The sequence below is a fragment of the Verruconis gallopava genome, assembly GCF_000836295.1.
Source record: "Verruconis gallopava strain CBS 43764 unplaced genomic scaffold supercont1.13, whole genome shotgun sequence".
Taxonomy (NCBI): domain Eukaryota; kingdom Fungi; phylum Ascomycota; class Dothideomycetes; order Venturiales; family Sympoventuriaceae; genus Verruconis; species Verruconis gallopava.
In genome coordinates this window covers 599,148-618,370 of record NW_015622149.1, presented here as the reverse complement: position 1 = coordinate 618,370, position 19,223 = coordinate 599,148, and the positions used below count along the sequence as shown (strand labels likewise).

The 19,223-nt window shown below is 52.6% G+C and overlaps 4 protein-coding genes across 6 annotated transcripts; 1 reads left to right on the top strand and 3 right to left on the bottom strand.

Moving 5' to 3' along the window:
• Positions 1 to 944: 944 nt before the first annotated feature.
• PV09_04689 lies at positions 945 to 2,718 on the bottom strand. Of its 2 annotated transcripts, XM_016358082.1 has the most exons (4): positions 2,505 to 2,718; positions 1,792 to 2,440; positions 1,655 to 1,730; positions 945 to 1,571 (listed from the first exon to the last, which is right to left on the bottom strand). In XM_016358082.1, exons 1-3 carry the CDS (start codon positions 2,509 to 2,511, stop codon positions 1,682 to 1,684), a joined length of 705 nt encoding a protein of 234 aa, XP_016214284.1. In that variant the 5' UTR covers positions 2,512 to 2,718; the 3' UTR covers positions 945 to 1,571; positions 1,655 to 1,681. The 2 variants fall into 2 exon arrangements, with proteins under 2 accessions (XP_016214284.1, XP_016214283.1); XM_016358081.1 differs by having other exon boundaries at positions 945 to 1,730.
• Positions 2,719 to 2,792: 74 nt separating this feature from the next.
• On the top strand, positions 2,793 to 7,372 carry PV09_04688 (T-complex protein 1 subunit epsilon). The gene is made up of 9 exons (XM_016358080.1): positions 2,793 to 2,977; positions 3,037 to 3,054; positions 3,135 to 3,183; positions 3,234 to 3,327; positions 3,378 to 4,400; positions 4,519 to 4,656; positions 4,936 to 5,116; positions 5,896 to 5,984; positions 6,849 to 7,372. Exons 1-9 carry the CDS (start codon positions 2,968 to 2,970, stop codon positions 6,891 to 6,893), a joined length of 1,647 nt encoding a protein of 548 aa, XP_016214282.1. The 5' UTR covers positions 2,793 to 2,967; the 3' UTR covers positions 6,894 to 7,372.
• PV09_04687 lies at positions 7,085 to 12,322 on the bottom strand (the record flags this gene model as incomplete). 2 transcript variants are annotated; one of them, XM_016358078.1, is made up of 11 exons in its annotated part: positions 12,151 to 12,322; positions 11,937 to 12,038; positions 10,075 to 11,643; positions 9,921 to 10,008; positions 9,724 to 9,836; positions 9,613 to 9,660; positions 9,460 to 9,494; positions 9,234 to 9,355; positions 9,082 to 9,135; positions 8,819 to 8,826; positions 7,085 to 8,704 (listed from the first exon to the last, which is right to left on the bottom strand). In XM_016358078.1, the coding sequence occupies exons 1-11, from the start codon at positions 12,230 to 12,232 to the stop codon at positions 8,436 to 8,438; spliced, it is 2,490 nt and encodes an 829-aa protein (XP_016214280.1). In that variant the 5' UTR covers positions 12,233 to 12,322. The 2 variants fall into 2 exon arrangements, with proteins under 2 accessions (XP_016214280.1, XP_016214281.1); XM_016358079.1 differs by having other exon boundaries at positions 8,436 to 8,704; positions 10,075 to 11,771.
• A 2,648-nt stretch (positions 12,323 to 14,970) lies between these two features.
• Positions 14,971 to 17,977, bottom strand: PV09_04686 (uncharacterized protein). The gene is made up of 2 exons (XM_016358077.1): positions 17,464 to 17,977; positions 14,971 to 17,391 (listed from the first exon to the last, which is right to left on the bottom strand). The coding sequence occupies exons 1-2, from the start codon at positions 17,561 to 17,563 to the stop codon at positions 15,794 to 15,796; spliced, it is 1,698 nt and encodes a 565-aa protein (XP_016214279.1). The 5' UTR covers positions 17,564 to 17,977; the 3' UTR covers positions 14,971 to 15,793.
• Between the last annotated feature and the right edge of the window lie 1,246 nt (positions 17,978 to 19,223).

The following is a 19,223-nucleotide window of genomic DNA, read 5'->3' as shown; positions in this document are numbered from 1 at the left end:
TGGCTTGCGCGTTGTGCTTTATATGCCGATATATCTTTGTTGCGAACCCAGACATGAACAAAAAAGAGGTCAAAGATATGGATATCTTGTTTATTCTATTGTTTCGCCATCTTCAAGTGTACTGTAGCGACCGCTAGGCTGACACCAAGGCTGCACACACGTCTTTCATGTCTAAGTGGAGCTCACCAAGCTCCCCTGATAACTTCGCTGACCTTAACGAATTGTACATCCCCGACTTCTCACACTGGAGCCTCGTCTCAGATTTGTTCCATTCACCTCTCTGTTCAGCAATTTACAGGTTGCAGATACCATCTCTTAAATGCGTGTCAACCCTCTTTCATGTCCAAATGTATGGAAAGGTGCCTCGCAACCTTGTATCGACACAAAGACATTCATGCCGAGCTTCATTTCAGCAGCTTAACTAATAATTATAATGCTGGTGTGCCCTTTATGACGTGTCGGCCAAATCTAGCGGGCTTGGAGCGCGTTGACATCGCTCCAAAGCTTGGTAGATTCCAAGGTCGCGTCGAACGGGCGCTTTCTTCCGGAAGACAGAATCTGATGTCTCCTCGAGCTCGCATACCTTGAAGAAATTTCAAGCTCTTCTTTTTGGTACCGCTCTTGATTGCCACCTGTTGCGTCGGCCACAAAGACGTAAACGCGATGGATGCTAAGCCTCGACTTGGACACGATGGCATATGTACCTGCCATTGTAGTGTTGCCGCAAGCAATCGAATTGGAAAAATGAAAATAAACGAGCTATCTTACGCATGCTCCCACATTCTTCAACCTTCACAGCTGCACCTCCCTCTTCTCTTAGATCACACCATATAACTCGGAAATCCAATCGCCTTTGTAAGATGAAAGCAAGAAAATGGCTGAATGGGAAGTGCTGAGCTAGGTAAGGCACACCGATATTCCCTCAGACAGGGTCTGGTGGGAAACACGGAGCGAATCTTTTCTTGACGCATGGCTTTCACCTCTATCGAGCGAATGGTTTGAGAGATGTATCGATGTTTTCTCCATTCCACCCCAGGTAAAAGTAAGCTTTAACTCCAGTATAAGCAACTCAAAGCCTGGGCTTCCCTTCGAACCTCGTCGCTTACAATTTGTAGATCGGACGAGTGACATGAGATCATGGTAAGATGCAGATGGTTCTGGACCATGATGTCTTAAGTTTGGTCCATTTTCCTCGATCTTGTTCACACATTATATTTGCATAGATATTCTTCATCCATTCATAACCACCAAAGGAAATATTGAAGAGCAAATGGAGTAAGCATGTACCTAATGTGAGTGTTCGAACTCCCGAAGAGACGAAAGATCACTACCTTCCCACCATATGCACGTGGAAAATGCTCAGCGATAGCTTCAGTGACATTATTCTTTTCGCTGGAAGTGTGACAGTATACAAGCCAAACATAGTGCTGTGCCGCTTTGAAACCGTATTTCTGTGTTTTAGTACAAAACAGAGGCACAAATCTCATTTGGAATTTGAGATCCTTGTCTTGAGCTGCGTCTTAATGCTGGATAGCGACGACCATATCAGACGTTACAGCATCGAACGGTTCCTAAATGCCGTAACAGCAATGAGCATCATCCTCAAGGCACTCTTTCTTCCTTCTGCCCAGGTAGTGCCCAATTACTAACTCACATTCATCCTTCTCAAATTCCCGGGTATTCATGACACGTCTGCATCGCTTTGAGCCGGGCCGGCACTTCTGAACACCCTAGTGTCTCGTTAGCACATCGACGTAAGCAGTTCTGGCCACATGAAATCCAGAAACTCACAAATGCTTTTCGTAATACTGCAGCAGCTTTTGGGGGCACTTCTGGTTTGCTGTTGCGAGTTGATGTCTCGTCTTCATTCCGTTCCGCCACATCAAATACACATATCTCCGGGCCACACCCTTATCATCGTAGGCCTCTTCAATAGTATCGATCGAGGCAACTTCTTCCTCCCAGCTTCCTTTTGGAAGCTCCCAGCTGACAACTTCACCCACATTTTCAACTTTCTTTACCTTTTTTGTGCTCATTTCTGGCGTCTCGGATCTACCCTTTTTTGATCGCGCAACAGAGCCTTTGGGTGTTTCAGTTGCTTTTCTCTTCTTGGAGCCTTTTCCCCTCAGCGGGTTCATGTTCTTGGGACTTGGTTTTCCACCAATCTTCTTGTAGTATTGCTTCAGCGCGTCCTGCGCGGACGCAAGGTTTGCCTCGGGCTCCCAAGTTAAATCTTCTGGGTTATCCCAGCCCTCCCATTTTACATGATATAATATCTCTCCTGTTGGCGCGTCCCAGTCATGGCCTACAATCTCTTCAATTACATACTCATCCTCATCTTCGCCGTTTTCATTGTTGCTGGAACTATGGACAGATGGTGCCGTAGCGGCAGGCTTGAATGGAATGGAATCATCAACAGACTTATCATCTGAATCTAGACCTGGAAAATGTAAGTGTCAGCATTTCTTAATTCTGCACGGCGTGCCCCGTATAGGTTAACTCACGCGGCATAGTGACTTCGTCGGCGAAATCAACTCAGACGGCGAAATGATAGAGAGAAAGATCACCAAGTATTGTGTGAAAATCAGAATACGCGTTGTAAGTCTTATGATTAAGCACGCTGATTCAACGTTATTTCACCGGGAGCTTTCATGCAGAAGCATCGTTTGTAGCTTGACCTTGAGCATTGTATGAGCGGGCTGGACGGGGAAGGCTTGGCCAACTGGATAACTGAGCGCGTGGCGTTTAGCGACGCGACCTTTTTTCTTGCGGCTGATTCGCAGTCTTGGCATCAAATGCGGGCGCTGGGGAATTTTTGAAGGACATGTCTTACAACACCTACAGCTTCACAGCAGCGCAACAACAATATCTTCTACTTACAAACCTTATCCAAGCAGAACCGAGATCATAAATTGTTGATATTCGTTAGAAAAGCGCTACTAGCCCCAACAGGCGCGTCGGAAAACCATGTCGATGCGTAGGCAGCCCACCACCACCGCTTGATCTCTTGCTTGTGACTGACGTAGTGTTTTGCAGAACTCGATCTTTCGCAAGGTATCACATTTCACGTCAATACGGACCTCTCGATGTCCTCTATTGGAGGTCTATTAAGCATAAATACTGACGAAGAACAGCTCAGGTGATGCAGGATGAGCAGGGACGGCCATTTATCGTTGTTCGAGAGTATATTTTGCGTCTGGGAAGACATGTATATGACACTGATGTACGCTTAGTCAAGCAAAGAAAACGCGGTTACATGGCAATGAGGCGGTGAAATCACACATTCTTGCGGCGCGGACTGTTGCAAACATCGTCAGGACATCACTAGTACGAACGCACAATTCCCGAGGAGTAACACATATCTAAAAGAAAAATAGGGACCGCGAGGACTGGACAAGATTCTCATCTCCCCGGATGGAGATATCACTGTAACGAACGACGGCGCGACAATCCTGTCACAAATGGAGATCCAAAACAACGTAGCCAAACTACTCGTAGAGTTGTCCAAATCGCAAGATGATGAGATAGGCGACGGTACTACGGGCGTCGTTGTACTTGCTGGAGCACTACTTGAGCAGGCAGCTGGCCTCATAGACAAAGGCATCCATCCGATTAGAATAGCCGACGGTTTTGATCAAGCATGCGAAGTTGCCGTGGCAGAACTTGACAAGATCAGCGATACGATCCCTTTCTCTAAAGAAGACACTGAAAATTTGCTACGCGTGGCAAAAACCAGTTTGGGCAGCAAAATTGTTTCCAAGGCCCACGATCAATTTGCACAGATCGCTGTCGATGCTGTGCTGTCTGTTGCGGACCTTGAGCGAAAGGACGTCGACTTTGAGCTCATTAAGGTAGACGGCAAAGTAGGGGGCTCTCTAGAGGACTCGATCCTGGTCAAAGGTGTCATAATTGATAAGGACTTCTCGCATCCACAGATGCCGTCTGAAGTCAAGGATGCCAAACTTGCTATCTTGACTTGCCCATTCGAACCTCCTAAGCCTAAAACCAAACACAAGCTCGACATCACGTCTGTAGAGGAATTCAAGCGCCTCCAGAAATACGAGGCTAGCAAATTTACCGAGATGATTGACCAGATCAAGGCAACGGGAGCAAATGTGGTAATCTGCCAATGGGGTTTTGATGATGAGGCGAACCATCTGCTGCTTACAAACAACTTGCCTGCAGTTCGGTGGGTTGGTGGCCCGGATATTGAACTCATTGCCATTGCTACGAACGGGCGAATTGTTCCTCGATTTGAAGACCTGAGCTCCGAGAAGTTAGGTTCCGCTGGACTGGTGAAGGAAATGACGTTTGGAACGACGCGCGACAAGATGCTAGTCATCGAGGAGTGCGCCAACACAAGAGCGATAACCGTCTTCGTACGCGGTAGCAATAAGATGGTACGTCTCTTCCCTCATCTGGGGTTAATTCACATCGAACCGGGAAAATTGGTCCACCTCGACTCTTTTTTGTCTTACATCACACGCTTTGCAACCTGTACTAACCAGAGCCGGACAGATTATCGATGAAGCGAAACGATCACTGCATGACGCTCTTTGCGTAGTGCGCAATCTCGTCCGTGACAACCGTGTAGTGTATGGCGGTGGGGCTGCTGAGATCGCGTGCTCACTCGCCGTCGAAGAGGCCGCAGTACAGGTACGTTTGCAGTCTTAAAATCGTACTCCAGCACTTTCGAGTCACACATGGCAAGGTCCTTACCTTTGTACACGTTTACATTGGAGTGGGCCCCCAGCTGCAGCTCGCGTTATAGGCATCTGCAACGCCATGCATGCAACATGCATAAGTATTGATCATCTGAACGAATGCCATTCGGTCAGACACATCATCACCTCAGATTGATCCTTGAAGCGAACGCTAGACTTAAAACACGGAAACGTGATGATTTGCTTGCTAACATGAGCGGTTGGTGAGCAGAGTCCGGGACTAGAACAATACGCAATGCGTGCCTTTGCAGACGCGCTCGATGCGATCCCCATGGCCTTGGCAGAAAATTCAGGCCTGTCACCTATAGAGACATTGGCGAGCATCAAATCGCGCCAAGTCAAGGAGAAAAACTCCAGGCTCGGTGTTGACTGCATGCAAACAGGCTCCAACGGTACGTCATTGGTCTATTTTTTTTTATTTTCTGATTGCATTATTTGTCACTTTTCGTAATAATGTATGATTCGGTCGAGGGGCTGCGACACAATCGGTAGCGAGGACACGGGTGGCAAACAGAACAGCACTTGTGCTCAGATGACTTCCCGGGTGCAGGTGTTGTGGGTTGCCTCACAGGCAGGCCAGTAAACAGCGTGTCAACGTCAAAGGGAGCTCCCAGTTGGCATGTGGCCGCTTTTACAAGTCCTCTCAGTATTCCACAAGCTCAAACGCCAGAAATACCTGCAGCGTTGATGGCTTGTCGATCGGGTTCCGCGAATGAGAGATTTGCAATGTACGACGTGCTTGCTGCAGTCCAGCTGCAGGCTCAGAAAACTCCTGGATTCGATTTGGCCGCATCGGAAGGCAGGCAAGCGCTTCCACACCGCCACATCACAGTCTTCAGCGTACGGCGTTGCTTGTGTGTTCGAAAGTGTCGAACCCCCACGTTCCGAACATCTGGGATGGGCTGCAATCCACCCCCGCCTCAGGATGTTGATTTGATCGCTAGATCGCCAATCGAACGCCGCTGTTGCATTTATTGCCGCCTCATTGCTGTGATTGGTACCTCCGCTGGGACGTTGTCACAAAGCTCTTTCTTGTCTACCTTCAGGTGTACAGGCGATGGTTTTTTGCGATTTGCCGGAGATGGCGCTGGTCACGTTGGCTTTCTCTTCCACTGTCACGATTTGCGTTTCAGCGAAGACATGAATAGGCACTAATATGTGATTCAACCAGACATGCGGGAGCACTTTGTGATTGACCCCTTGATTTCGAAGCGTCAGCAATTGCTGCTTGCCACCCAGCTGTGCAGGATGGTTCTCAAGGTACGTGCTAATGAATTATCTGTTTCTCTTGTTTCATGCAAAACCTGTGTATCTACCATTCCATCCTCTCACTCTCTCTCCGCGATACCACCGCATAACCCGAGCGTCTGGAATCACGCACATGCTCTTTCAACCTTCGCCGCAATCACAGGCGTGCCTGATGCTTCTGGCCTCTTTTGACATCTTTTGTGTTACCCTTAATATGGGCCCGAGGAGTTTCACTGCGTATGATTACGGGCGCTTTTTTTTTCTATTTTTCCAGGACCACTCGTGCAAGTGTGTAGCACACCACACGCGATACGCACGAGGATGCGACGTGAACTCCAAAGTTCCGTCACACAGCACTAGGATGTGCTTTCATCCGTCCCATGCAGTCATTCCAAATAACTGTCTCAAAGAATTCAACTCTAAATCAGTCGTCATCCACCAGCTTCATACTGGCGAAGTGATACGAGACTGATGAAAGGGATGGGTTCTACTGCGCCGCCCCGCAGCTGCGCCCGTGTCTGCCGTGCTTTGTTTCATGCAGGATTCTTGCCTTTGTGCAAACCCGTCGCCTTTCTCATGGATCATCTCATCTCACCTGTCCGCGTCTAAAGCTAAAGGCCTAAAACGGCGAGTCGCACAAGGGAAGAACTTGACGAATGTTACCAATATGGAGATTCGACTGGGCACTTCTGAATCCTTACGGCGTTCGCTGATAACAAACGGAAGTGTTTTGTAACTATGCATTACCATCATTTTCATTCGATCTAGTCGCGAAGAGAGCAGCAGTGAGAGTGAGAACGGGATGTCGGACCTGATCTTGGTCCTAATATAGGCATATAAGCGAGGTTTGAAAGACTTGCTAATGTTTGTGGATAGGTTAACAACGTGATCGTTGCTGGCAGTGGTGAGGATGAGTTTTAATGCATGTGTTCGAAAGTCTGGGTTCACCCAGAAATAAGCATCGAGGCCCACGTTTATTAGCTTCTCTGTGCGATGCGGTGGGTCATCTAGCATACACGAACAGGCCATCCAGCTCACCGCACTCCCACTGCAGTGCATGCTACTATAAGATATCAGAAGGCAAAGAAAGAAAGCCGAATGATGCAAGGGCATGAAGAAACTTCTCAACGATAGCATTCATTGTGAGCTAGCACGTTAATAGATAGTCTGTCTTCTGTGTCAATTTGAAGAACAAACCAAATCTACATCCAGAACAAACGCAGCTTTGACGGACAGAGTGGCTCAGGGGCATTCAAGTTCAATACTGCAAGCGGGATTCTTGTGCAGCGCTCAATAAACTCGTCGCCGTAACGAAGGCGTGGGATGCTTGATCGACACTCTGTCTCAAGATCGGATTTGTGAATAAAAAGAAAAAGGGCCATAGTGAGACCCAATCCTCAGCTGTGTTCGACTTGGCTGTGCAGTGCTTTTGCTTCGTCATGCTGGCCAGAGCTCACAAAGTTACCCGGCCAAGCTGATCATCACTTCGTTTTCGAGCTGCTGCCCGGCCCGACTCTGCTTCCCGGCATCCGTTTATACTTCCTGGGATCCTTTCTCGACATCTTGATCTGATCGCGGGTACCTGTGCAGAACAATCACGACGTCAGTCTCAATGCTGAGGCTGTTGGGGGTGGGGGGAGAAACGATAAAAAGGAGACAACGCAAAAGCCCGTAAATTGGGATAGGGGCCGGAGAGGGAGGGCTTGCAGATGTGAGCACAAAGGGGCACGTGCAAAGGGCCGATTCTAGGGCGAAAAGGCGTGTACAACTCCAGGTGCTCGTGCATAAGCGCAATGCGTGCCATCGAAGGAACAAAAAGTTTAATGTCCATCCATAACGCGACCAAAGTCCACCGCCGTCGCGTTCTCGACGCGTTAACCTCGCGAAGGACATCAACACGCCTCTTGAAAGTGTGGCGCGCACAGCCAGAGAGAGGGGAAAGCGGGAGAGACAGTAATCTTGCGACTACTTTCGGTCCTACTACCCCCAACTTCCCCTCCCTCGCAGGAGTCTTGTAGCCGAAGACATCAGCGTGCAACGCCTTGCATTGTGATGGATGATCACGACAAGAATCCGACGCTGTGGCAAAGTGCGATCGAAAATGATAGGCGGATTGCGTGGTGCCCTTGTGTGTTCGCTTGGATGGAGAATGTGCATGTGTTTTGAGGCTGCCTCATTTCACATGCCAGCCGGGATGTCATGCAAGTGCAACCACCCCGGACAGCCTACCAAACTCCATCAAAAGATCAATACAACTCGCCGTCTTTAAACCGGGGTAATAATCGAGAAAGCCGTTGCGCCTTGCTGCTTTTTCTGAACCGTCATTGAAGGGAGGCCAAGAAGTTCGGCTCGTGAGTAGATGTGAGCGTGTCATTCTGTCCCGCAAATTTAAGCTCGGTGACATCGGTTACCATTGTCTTGGATAAGATCCGGCATCCCACCAATGGCACGCAAAGCACGTGATTAAGATGCCGTCTGGATAGTCGTGTGCCTGGCGATCTTGAACGATACGTATGCGGCTTTGTGCGCGTGGTCATAGTAGTCATGGTTGTCGATGTTGCGACTTGGGAGGGAACGACTTCGTTTTCCCGAAACAGGAACGCAAACCAAGCCAAAAACAAAAGGGTAGATCTTACCTTTACCACCCTCCCAGAAGCCAGAACCCTTCCTTCCTGTGAGGACAGCATGGCAAAATCCGCAGTCCTCTGGCCGATAGTTCTGCTCGCGGGAACCTGTTGCGCGGTTAGTTCGTAGGGCGTAGGCTGGCAAAGTTCCACGCGGTCTGACGAAAAAGCGGCCGCGAAAGAGGGCAGAGCAGCCACTCAAAAGCTGGGGGCGGAACTTACAGAAGCCACTAGAGGGATAAATTAGCCCAATCATAATTAATCAAGAACGCGAGAGAATCACAAAAACGAAATTGATATTTGCCCGAGAGGCTTGACCCTAGACAAAAAACGTTTTAAGGTTCGCGGGGAATCGGACATTGCGGGGTTACGTGCAGGTGCTCATTGATGGCGGCAACAGACGCGGCCTGACATCATCGAGCATGTTTGGCAAAGGAGAGGCCGAAGTAAGAGTGTCACGAGGCTGAACGAGCAAAAAAACTTACCAAATCATGCGGTTTGCGTGTTCGGTAGGGTGATCGGCGACTTCGTCATGGCACCTAATGTTGTTGTTAGCAATTACTCAAGACAGAAAGGTTTCTTGGTGCTGGAAACATTGGTAGAGCATAGCGATTGGATGGAAGCAGTGGCAACATACCTGTCGCAAGGAAACACTTTGCTGCAACAGGAGAACCTAAACCATCTCATGCTCTTCGAGTAATGCTTGCACCGACCACGTTTCGGAAGCTCTTCTCCTACCGTCAAGCCTAGTCGTTCTTTCTACCATTGCATTAGCTTCTTGCTGCTTTTGCTCCCTCGCCTCTGGGCATCATCTAAAAAGCACTGCCAGAACAAGAGCTTGATGCTAGGTCAAGGGAACTTACATGCTTCTTACGAGGCGGCGCTCTGCTAGCTCGAACTGGAGAACGGAACCAAGATTAACGACAGGAAAACGTTATACTGCGGAGCAATGATACGATACGACTCGGGTCATTTGGCAAAATACAATCGATCGGGCTTGGTGGGGAAGGACTTACCTGCCGCGGCGCTGATCCGAAGAAACTTAACTTCGGGGATGCGAAAAGCTATGTTCATGGTCAGCCTTGGCGGGTAGTGATCCTGAAATGTCGTCGGATGCTGGTACGCACTCATTTTTCCGTGGCATCTTCGACAGACCGCCATTGTTGATTCGCCTCGCACGGAGCTGACGCCCGGCTGGGGTGACGCTGTCGAACATTGCGAACACGTAGGAATGAAATTGCTGATCGCCATGGTTAGATCGCAAATGACGTGCGCGCGCAAGGCTGATCGCCGTGCGCATTTCTGATGAGGAAGTACAACATACCTAGGCAGCAGATCAACGATCGTTGCTCCATCCAGATCGACGTAGCCGGCTTTGACAGAGTTCGCGTGTATCAAATCCATCCTGTATCCTGTAGTCTTAATGCATCAGCAAATCAAGCGCGCGAGCGTGACCGAAACGTCGTAGGGAACCGCACCGATGCTGATTGCATTTGCGCACTTCCGACAAGACTCGGATCGAACACCGGCGGAGTCAACTTTGGCGTTGTTCTTCACGTTCATCACGTCCATCTGAGTCTTGCACCGGTCACATTTGACCTCCAACGATATTGAATACACTTCCATGAGCTCAATGCCATGCATTTCCAGGTGTGGGAAGGACACCAAAATTCCTCGTTGGACATCAGAACCCTCGCCTTGAGGTTGAGTCGCTTCCACATCACTTTCCACGCTGTTGTTGTCCTCGTCTAAGCTTGAAGCGTACGAGTCGTCGCTCTCTGACGGACTTGCTTCGTCGCGGACATCCCACTCCGGCGGTCGTGGAATCTTAACTATGTGGCTTCGAGAATCGTCCGTCGCGGATGGGACCGTCGACCGACGCTCAGATTTGTCCTCCGCGATGTTGGGTTCAGGCACAGCGGCTGGGATTGGCTCGACCTTCTTAACAAAGGTCGTGGCAGCCATTGTATGCATATTTTGCATTAGATAGTTGAGATGTGAAACGAGTGATAAATTTGGCATCTCCGTGCAGCGAGCCGTGAACGCTTCGTGCAAAATCTCCGCATCGTGACCCGTCACTCCATCGAGCTCAATTCTACAAGGCTGAAGGTTGTACAGTTGCGGCACGATCAGTTTAAGTGTCTTCACGGACTGGATCGATGATGGTAGCTCGTCGCGCTTACGTGGTTCTACGGGAATGGTATACACTAGACCATCGTCTGATTTGGCGTACTGGGGCAGTCGGCCAAGGCGACACTCCAGCTGTAGAGTGTCCATCTCACGCTTGGACTTTGCGTCGAGCAGCTGCTGTGTGCCATACGCAGATTGAGCAGGCTGAGCAGGCTCGGCAGGCTGTGCCTGAGGCTTGGACACTTCTGGCATTTTAGCCTTGCCTTTGTCTACCGCGACCGGCTCCTGGGCTCGTTCAGACTTCTTTGCTGGGGGCACAACAATCTTGACGGTGTCGGCCTTTTCTTTGGCCAAGAGAGCCTCGAGTCGTCTGTCGAGCTCGTTGAGCCACTGGAGCATGGTGCCCTGCGGCCGGTCTCTCATAATCTGATAGAAACCTGCCTCCACGTTGAGCTGATAACCCTTCCCCATCTCCTTGTTGGTGACGCGTATCCTGGGCATCTCAGCAGGGAAGGACATAGGTACCGTCAGGCGACATTCCAACGCCTCGAGCTCAAAGGGGAAGTCTGGATCCGAAGGCACGATCCTCAGGTCCAGCACGGTCGACTCCGTATTCTGGGATTCTGCCGGCCTGTACCTCCTCCGCACCTGGTTCAATTGAAACATCCTCGGGTCGTCGACCTGGGCCTGAGAGATCGGCTTTTGCACTCTCCACTCGGGACGATGTAGCGGCGCAGGCTTTGTGCGCCCGCCGACGACACCGTCACAGCTCGGCCCATCATTTCTTCCCCGGGCTGAACTTGGTGCGGCAGTAACACCGTCTCTATGGGATGCCGCCGCTTGGATCTGGTGGAGTTCCGCTCTTTGCGGACCAGAAGCGTCGTGCAAGAAAGGGCAGTTGCTCCCCGATCTACATCCTGCAGCACGAAGTCCACAAAGTCAGTTCGCAGCATTCGAATCATTGGTGGCTAATTAGGAGGGACACTCCCCACACCGTGGCGACGGCCCGCGTGGTCGCCGACATCCCAAGGACGTCAAATCGCTGCTGCAGACAGTCGGCAATCTAGGGAGGAATCGAGGGGGCTACAAAACCACCACAACCGCGTACGAATAGGCGGCGGGCAAAAGGGAGAACGCAAGAGTGGAAAAGAAAACATAAAAACTCGGGGTAATGCAAGGGAGGAGGCGCTTGATTCGAATGTGACCTTACCGGCTTTCGACCCAAAGAACCGGCATTTGCGAGCGCGTCTGGGCAGCGAGGGCGAAGGCTGAAGAGGCGCTGCCCTCGGACTGTTTGACAACTCATCAATCCCTGATGTCCAGCGTGAGCAGATGACCATGTGTTGAGCGGCTAACGAGATGCATGTGTGAACGCATCGCCGTCAAGACTCGCTGGGAAGCCCGATGATTAGCACAGAACGCACCGTCATTCGACCGCATCACGGCAGGTGCCTGCTGCGCAACGTCTGCCGTGTCTGAATCCTCGTGTCTCGCCTGGTCTGCCATTGTTTGGCATATGTTTTGTTGTTCCCGTTTATGCTTAATTATCGTTATTTTTTTCTTTTCACTTTATGTCGTTGGAAGGGTGGGTCTCTTTCCTGGGGCAGGGGAATTAAAGAAAGGAAAGGATCAGGATCGTGGCGAAGAAAAAGGATGAACGTCACAGCGACTCGCACGCGAGGTCAGACGACGAACGATCCAATGCACGTTTGCGGAATATGTTTGGTTATTCCTTTGCTTCTTATTTTGTTTTCCCAACACGCGTTTCCTTTCGCTTGTCATCGCACGTCAACCAAGGGCAACCTCGGGGCTGTATTTATCGTGGGTAATTTGTGGCCCTCCCGTACACAAAGGCGGCGATGAGCGACGACTAATGGGATGGTCGGTCACGATGATTCAACATGAGGCTGAGAGCTGCCGGTCACTGGTCCGGCGGCTGCGTCTGCAAGCTACGTCCACTGTCGCGGGCATCTGAGTCACAGGGCTGCATTTGTAGATTGCGCTCGAGATTGAGCAGAAGGCGATTGATTGATGGGGCTGTACGAGCTGCCCAGCGCTTCCCCTCACTCCCGGCATCGAAACGCTCGTTGCCTATTGCTTCCGTGTCGGTCCTCGGAGGCGCAACACGCGCGTGGTAGTGAGAGAGCGGGTTCGCCAGGTTTAAGATCACTAAGCATCGCCCAGCCGGCGTGTGGGCGTGGCTCAACGACGCGGGACATCCGCTCTGAGGTCTTTTGCTGGGTATGGTTCAAGAGGGATGAAATGCAGCGATCTTCTCGCGCCGACAAGCCGCTGTCAGGGCTTAAAAGTGCACCGTGGGATAGTCTAGGCCTCTGGGGCATGTTCCAAGATGCCACCGCGGGCGACGAGAAAAAACGTGAGAGAGATTTCCAGCGTCCATGCTCACACGGGACCTCACGTCGTGACCCGAACAGCTCGTCACGAAAGGACGTCCAAGTGCGTCGCGGCGCCGGTTGGGGAGCCAAAGGGCGGCCGAACGTCGCGCTCACAACGGGCAGAAGCTCGCAGGAAAAAAGCGTGAAGCGACAGGCTCCGCGGGGAGTGTCGTTGGAGAATTCAAGCTGACGCTGCCCGCGCAAGCCCGCGAGACCTCACATTCCCTTCCACACTGACACACACATAACACACACACACCCCCCCCCTCTCGGCTGTACGCCGCGGCAGTGCCCGCGTGCAAAGCAGATGACCCCATCCTCCGCCACGTTGTCAGACATGCTCTGTTCGCCAAAGGGCGGTCCCGGCGGCGATCCTACTCGTGACAAGCGTGCATGCAGTTGACGGACGCGCGCAGGGCTGGTTGGTCCAATGTCGAGCCCAGCAAATCCCGTGCGCGATAGCCCTCAGGGGCGACTCACCTTTTCTTGTGTCACAAATCGACGAGGCAGCAGAAAGACGGGACGCAAGGGCGAGCGAAGGCAGGTCATCTGAGAGGACAGAGATGGAGGGAGAGGGGGGGGGGAAAGGGTTTGCGGGAAGACACAAGGGAAGAGTGTAGGCGCCCGTCGTTTGCTTGCACCCGGGTGTTGCGCGGATGGAGATATGCTCGGTACGAGCGTGTCCGTCCGCTTCTTTCAACGTCGAAGCGAGTTTGGGTTGTACCTTTCACCGCAAGAAGCACAAGGCGGGAGAAAGTTGGATTGACAGAGACACGTACGTACAGAACACACACATACGCATATCTCACTCTCTTCTTTTCTCCTGCTCCTTCGCTTCCATAGAGCGGCCATGGACTGGACCTAGCTGCGCGCCAAAAAAGATAGACTACTGCGAATGCTTTTTGACTAACGAAAAAAGCCTTGTGCTTGCAAAAGCTCAGAGCGGAGCCATCTAATCGGGGATCGCGAAAAAGGGATCTGAACCCAACGCGTCGCACACATGCTAAGAGCCCCTCACCAACCAACCAAACCCCCCCCCCTCTCTTCTCCGGTGAAAGAGAAAGTGGTTTCAAAACGGCTGGCACGGGCTTATCTGCATCTGCAGGCAGACATCAGCTGGTGCGCGCTTGGGGAAAGGTTTTGGGGCATAGGGTGAAGGGCAATGGAGGCCGTTATGGTGTACATGTGTAGGCGGATGATTCTTTTTTTTTTCTTTCTCTGGTGCCAGACGATCCCGGACACCACACGACCCTGTAACGCGGGAGGAAGGGGGGGGCTCATGCGACGGTAGCATTGTCTCAATGACTAAAGAAAAAAAAGAAGAAGAAGAAGAAAGAGAAAATAAGGGGAGAAGAAGGGAGGCGGGGGGGGGGGTGTGAGAAGGGTGTTGTTGGATTGCGGACACGCAAGACCACAAGAAAATCGATCGGGTTGCCGCAGCAAAGCAGAAAAAAGAAAAAACAGACCGTGATTGCGCCTCAGGACGAAAGAAGCGGTAAGAGAATGGCTAGGGAAAAGAATCGAACGACAGGCCCGAGGTGGAGGCGGCAGGGCGCAACTACAGTTCGCTAGTCCAGCAGAAAAAACTCATCGTTGCATGTGCGCTTTTCTTGAAAGCGGGCCTTGCTCCCTGCAAGGCTGTCCCAACAAGCCTTCTGACAGGCTGAACGTTTCAATGTGCCACAGGATACCAACGAAAGGATACTTCGTCCTAAATTTCGACCGGCTCTGGATGTACGAGGTCCTCGTACGGTGCGGGTCGTAACTGACGGTGAGGGGATTTAGAAGAATCAAAAAAGATAGAGCTCACTCAGCAGACCTTGCAAGCCCGTGTGATGTGTAATACGTCTCTTGTATGTGGTTCGATATGGTATTATGCATTGATGCTTTTACACTAAGAATGATAAGGAGGTAACCCGTGAGGGCTCTGAGATCCTCGCGCCGCCCTTTCTGCGCAAATATAATCATGCCATGATCCAGGACTAAGCCTCGTCAAAGAATAATAGGCTGGTTTGAATATAGTACAGATGGCTTTACTGGGTATTGACGGTACTGGTACACGGAAACGCAGAGGGGCCGAAGTGTTCCAAAAAAAAAAGGATACCTGATGAAGTGGGCCTTTCGTGATCGCGTACCTGGCTGGTAGCATGTGAAATAAGAAAGACACCATGCCCAGCCAACCATGCTTCAATAACACCCAAAATGATGCTGTCCCATGATCACGCCCTCGAATGCCCTCCCATCTAAACAACCATGCTCCCTGTATGGAGAGCTGCCGCGGTGAAAGTGAAAAAAAAAATCAAATGCAAGTTTGAGTCAGAGAAGGCCGTAAGCATCGTAAGCAGTAGCTGCGGTAGAAAGCGATCCCATGATATGAAGAGGAAAAAGCTGCTCGTGTGGTGGTATCGTGCAGAAATGAAAATGCCCCCCAGTACAAGTGCCCTCTCCAGTATATTAATCGAGCATGTTGAGTCCGAGGTGGATTCTTGACCCATCGCCGCGGAGGATTGTCCGTGAGAGAAGTGGGAGGCAAGATGGGGGGGAGGGGGGAGAGAAAAGAAGAATCAAAGAAACGCCAATTTCGCTATGATGAACCCACAAGTGTTAGCAACTCGAAATGGGAGAGTCATGACTCGTCGTCGCCGTGGATGTTTTTTTTCTTTGTCTTTGTCTACCATCCTTTTTGGTGATACTCTTGCAAACCGGAGTCAAAGTAGTTATTGTTCCAGGAGCTCTTTACTGATTGGGGGACTTTGGAAGCCATGAATGTTTGCGGATGGTTTTCCCCTGGGAAGTGTCGTATTTTGGTCATGTCCTGCGCAGTATGTCTGCGCTTGAGTGCCGCGTTGGTCGTGGACCGGTTAACTTGTCGATCCCATAGAATATGTTTCCGAAGAGACTCCGTGAGCTCTGTGGACAGCATGTTTCGTCTGGTTGTGCGCGGAGACAGAGCTGGAGGGTGGGTGTTGGAAGCGGTCATCACTATTGGCCGTGCACGAGAGGCTTCTAGGCCCTGCGTGATGGACGTGTGCTGTGACGAATTTAAAGGACCGTTTGGCGAGGTCGTTCGGGAGCGGCGGATGGCAGGAGTTGAGCGTGAGGCGGCATTCTGCAGTGCCGCTGCCCGATCCTTCTCGTGCATCATGCTCGTCAGCAGCGAGCGGCGAGACACTAGGTTGGGCTTCGAATCGACGCGTTGAAACAGCTCCCTCTCCTGTACGCTCGAGGATGCGCTCTGTTCGTCGTCGTCCTCCCAGTCATCCTCCCCATCGTCCTCCTCGATCGCGCTGCTCGACTGCTCCTCGTCGTCGTCTTCGTCCGAGTCGTCGAAAACCGCAGTGTCCTGATACTTCGGTCGCGACTCGTCTTCAAGTGTGGATACTTGGTCGTTGAAGGAGGTCGTCTTCTTCGAACGTCGGAGGCCTTCGGACAGCGAGCTGCGCCCATGCATGTAGCTGCTCTCAAAAGAGCTCTCGAATTCCCCGGATGAGCTACCGAGGTGAAAGGTCGCGCCCTTCTTCTTTGGCTGTTGTGGCGCCTGCGAGCGGTAGGTGGCAGAGTTCTTGAGGATCGAACCAGAAGGCGTGGGCGTGGGGAGTAGCTGGCTGTGCGAGCGCGCCGAGCACGAGATGTGATCCTTGGAGAAGCCGCGAACAATGCTCGTTGCGCTCACGTCCGTGCCCGTGGTCTCACTTCCGGCGAGAGGAGGGCTCATGTCTGAAAAGCCGTCGGTTGCCACTGTCGAGGTGGATGAGTCAAGGACGTACTGAGACGTGGCTTTCGCAGGAGCCACGTCCGGTTGAGGTGTGGAGTCGGGTTTGGAGACCTGCTCGTGTTGCGCGGTCTCGTGGGTCGTGTGGACTGCGGGTGCGGAGGGGACCAGCGCTGGGGGCAACGGTGATAACGGGGCCAGGTCCTGCCGTGATTTTATCGAGACGACGATTTTTTCGAGGTCAACCGGCGTGATGTGTTTCTCCTTCCGTGCGCCGCCCTCCATCACGGCCTTGCGAATCAGCTCGGGGCGCGCCGAAGTGGGCAATGCCCTTGACGACGACTCAAGGCCCTCGCTGGAGGAGTGGGAGTCCACGCTCGACGAAAGGTCTGGCACCCGGTCGAGCGAGGACGTGGTGTTTCGTTTGCTGTGCAGGCCTCGGTCGGAGGGAAGCGACAGGTCTGGCGCGCAGCAGAAAGCCTCGCGACTGAACAGTCTCCAGCTCAGGTTCTCGAGGCGCTTCCCGTTCTCCAGGGCGTCGGCGCACTTGTGGAATACTGCAAGGGCAGACAGATTAGCGGCCTGTGTGTCGCAACACAAGACAGGGAAGCATCCCCAGGAGAACATACCGGACCAGAGCCCGTGAAGGTCAATTACATTTCGGGTGTCGATCGCTTCTATTGACTTTTCGTCCAGGTTCAAGAGCGACTTCTGCGCTCTAAACGGCATGGTGAAGGTCTCGCGAGCATCCGTCGCGGGACAGCGAGCACCGCAACCAAGACAAGGTTTGTATTTTGCGGGAGAGAGTTGGTGGGACGGGGAACGTGTTCGCAGGAGGATAAAGTCGACGGTTGAGCGATTGCGTCAAGATCGGCGGTACCAAGCAGAGGGTGGCCGAGCAGGTGACCTCGGGCGGAAGAGGGCAGGTGCTCGCGTAAGCATGAACGGGCAGTGGCAAGAGGGCGCGCTGGGCGGTATGTGGGGACCGCTGCTGCAGCAGAGAGGGCGACGGCGGCGAGGGTGGTCAAGACGGGAGAGGAAGAAGACGAGAGCGCGCGCGCGAGGACGAGCAAGAGTGAGAGGGAGAGAGAGAGAGCGAGGGCGCGAGAGCAGTTGAGTGCTGGTGGTGATGGATTATGGGCCGGGCGTTTGGAATATGGGAAAGCCGGTGGTTAAAGAAGCGTGGGCAGCGGGTCGCAAGCCATCGACGCCAGCAAACGCCCACGACGCCAGCGACAGACCCCCATCCGAGTCGACGACGGACGGCGCCCTTAAAGCGGCGGGAGTGACCAGACAGGGGGCGTCCAAGGCCGGCTTCCACAGCGCATGGGCTGGTTTCGATTCATCTTTTCGTCGGCGGATTATTATTATCATCATTATTGCTGTCATTATCACCGTCACTGTTACCCGCCCGCAACCCTCCCTAAAACCAGCGCCTCGTGCTCGTGTGCTTTGTCTCGCTAGCGTGAACGCCCACGGCCGGCCCAAATCCTCCTCTGCTCCCTCACCACCACCACCACCACCACCTGCTCCCCCTTCGACTGCCACAGTCGCGGTCCTGCTGCCGCCGTGCGTTGTGCCACTGCTGCCACGACACACTCGCTCCCTTCCCCCTCCCCTTCCCCCGTCTCCGAGTGCTCCCCTTCCTTTCGACGGGCTGTTCCCCCCCTCTGCGCTCTCTTCCCCCACCCGCCCAAGGACACAACGTGCCCGCTGGTTGTCCCCTCCGGTCGCCCACTCGTGCGAACCCGTTTGGTAAGCTCAGTCACGGGGCTCCTTTGCCATCCACGGGATCAACTGGACGATCTCGCCGGGCGTGATCGCACGCAAACCCGCCGTTCCCACCCACACAAAGTTGCCCGCTCCCGTCACGCCGCTCTCTTCCCTCTGCCCTTTGGTTCGTGACGCTCAGGTGTGGTTCAAAACACCGTACCAGTTCCGCGTCGAGCCACTGGCTTGCCGTCGCGATGAACGAGTAATGCGTGCAAAAGCACTGATGTCCCCGTGCTCGTCCGCGATTCGGCCTCGTCATAGTTCAGACCATCCTCCCTTTCCCAGCGTTTCATGGTCCGCTCATGTCGGAGCACCTCGTGTCAGCGCTGGCCAAGCACCGTCCTTTGGTTCTTCGCTCCCCCACGGCAGTCTTTACCCAATTCTACAGCAGTCGCGCACTTCTGCGGCGGGGGGGAAGCGGAAGCCTTGCTCGTTAGCGCATCGTCCCAGCTGTCCGTATGCCCAAGTGGTGTTTTCCAGAACACTCCTAGACCATCTGTTACCTCCGACTACTACTGAATCCTTGCCACCATCGCTGACTCAAGCCGCCATCATTCCTCCGACCGTCCGCTCGAATAATGTCTGGACTCCGTTCTGGCTGCTGTAGCAACCGCTG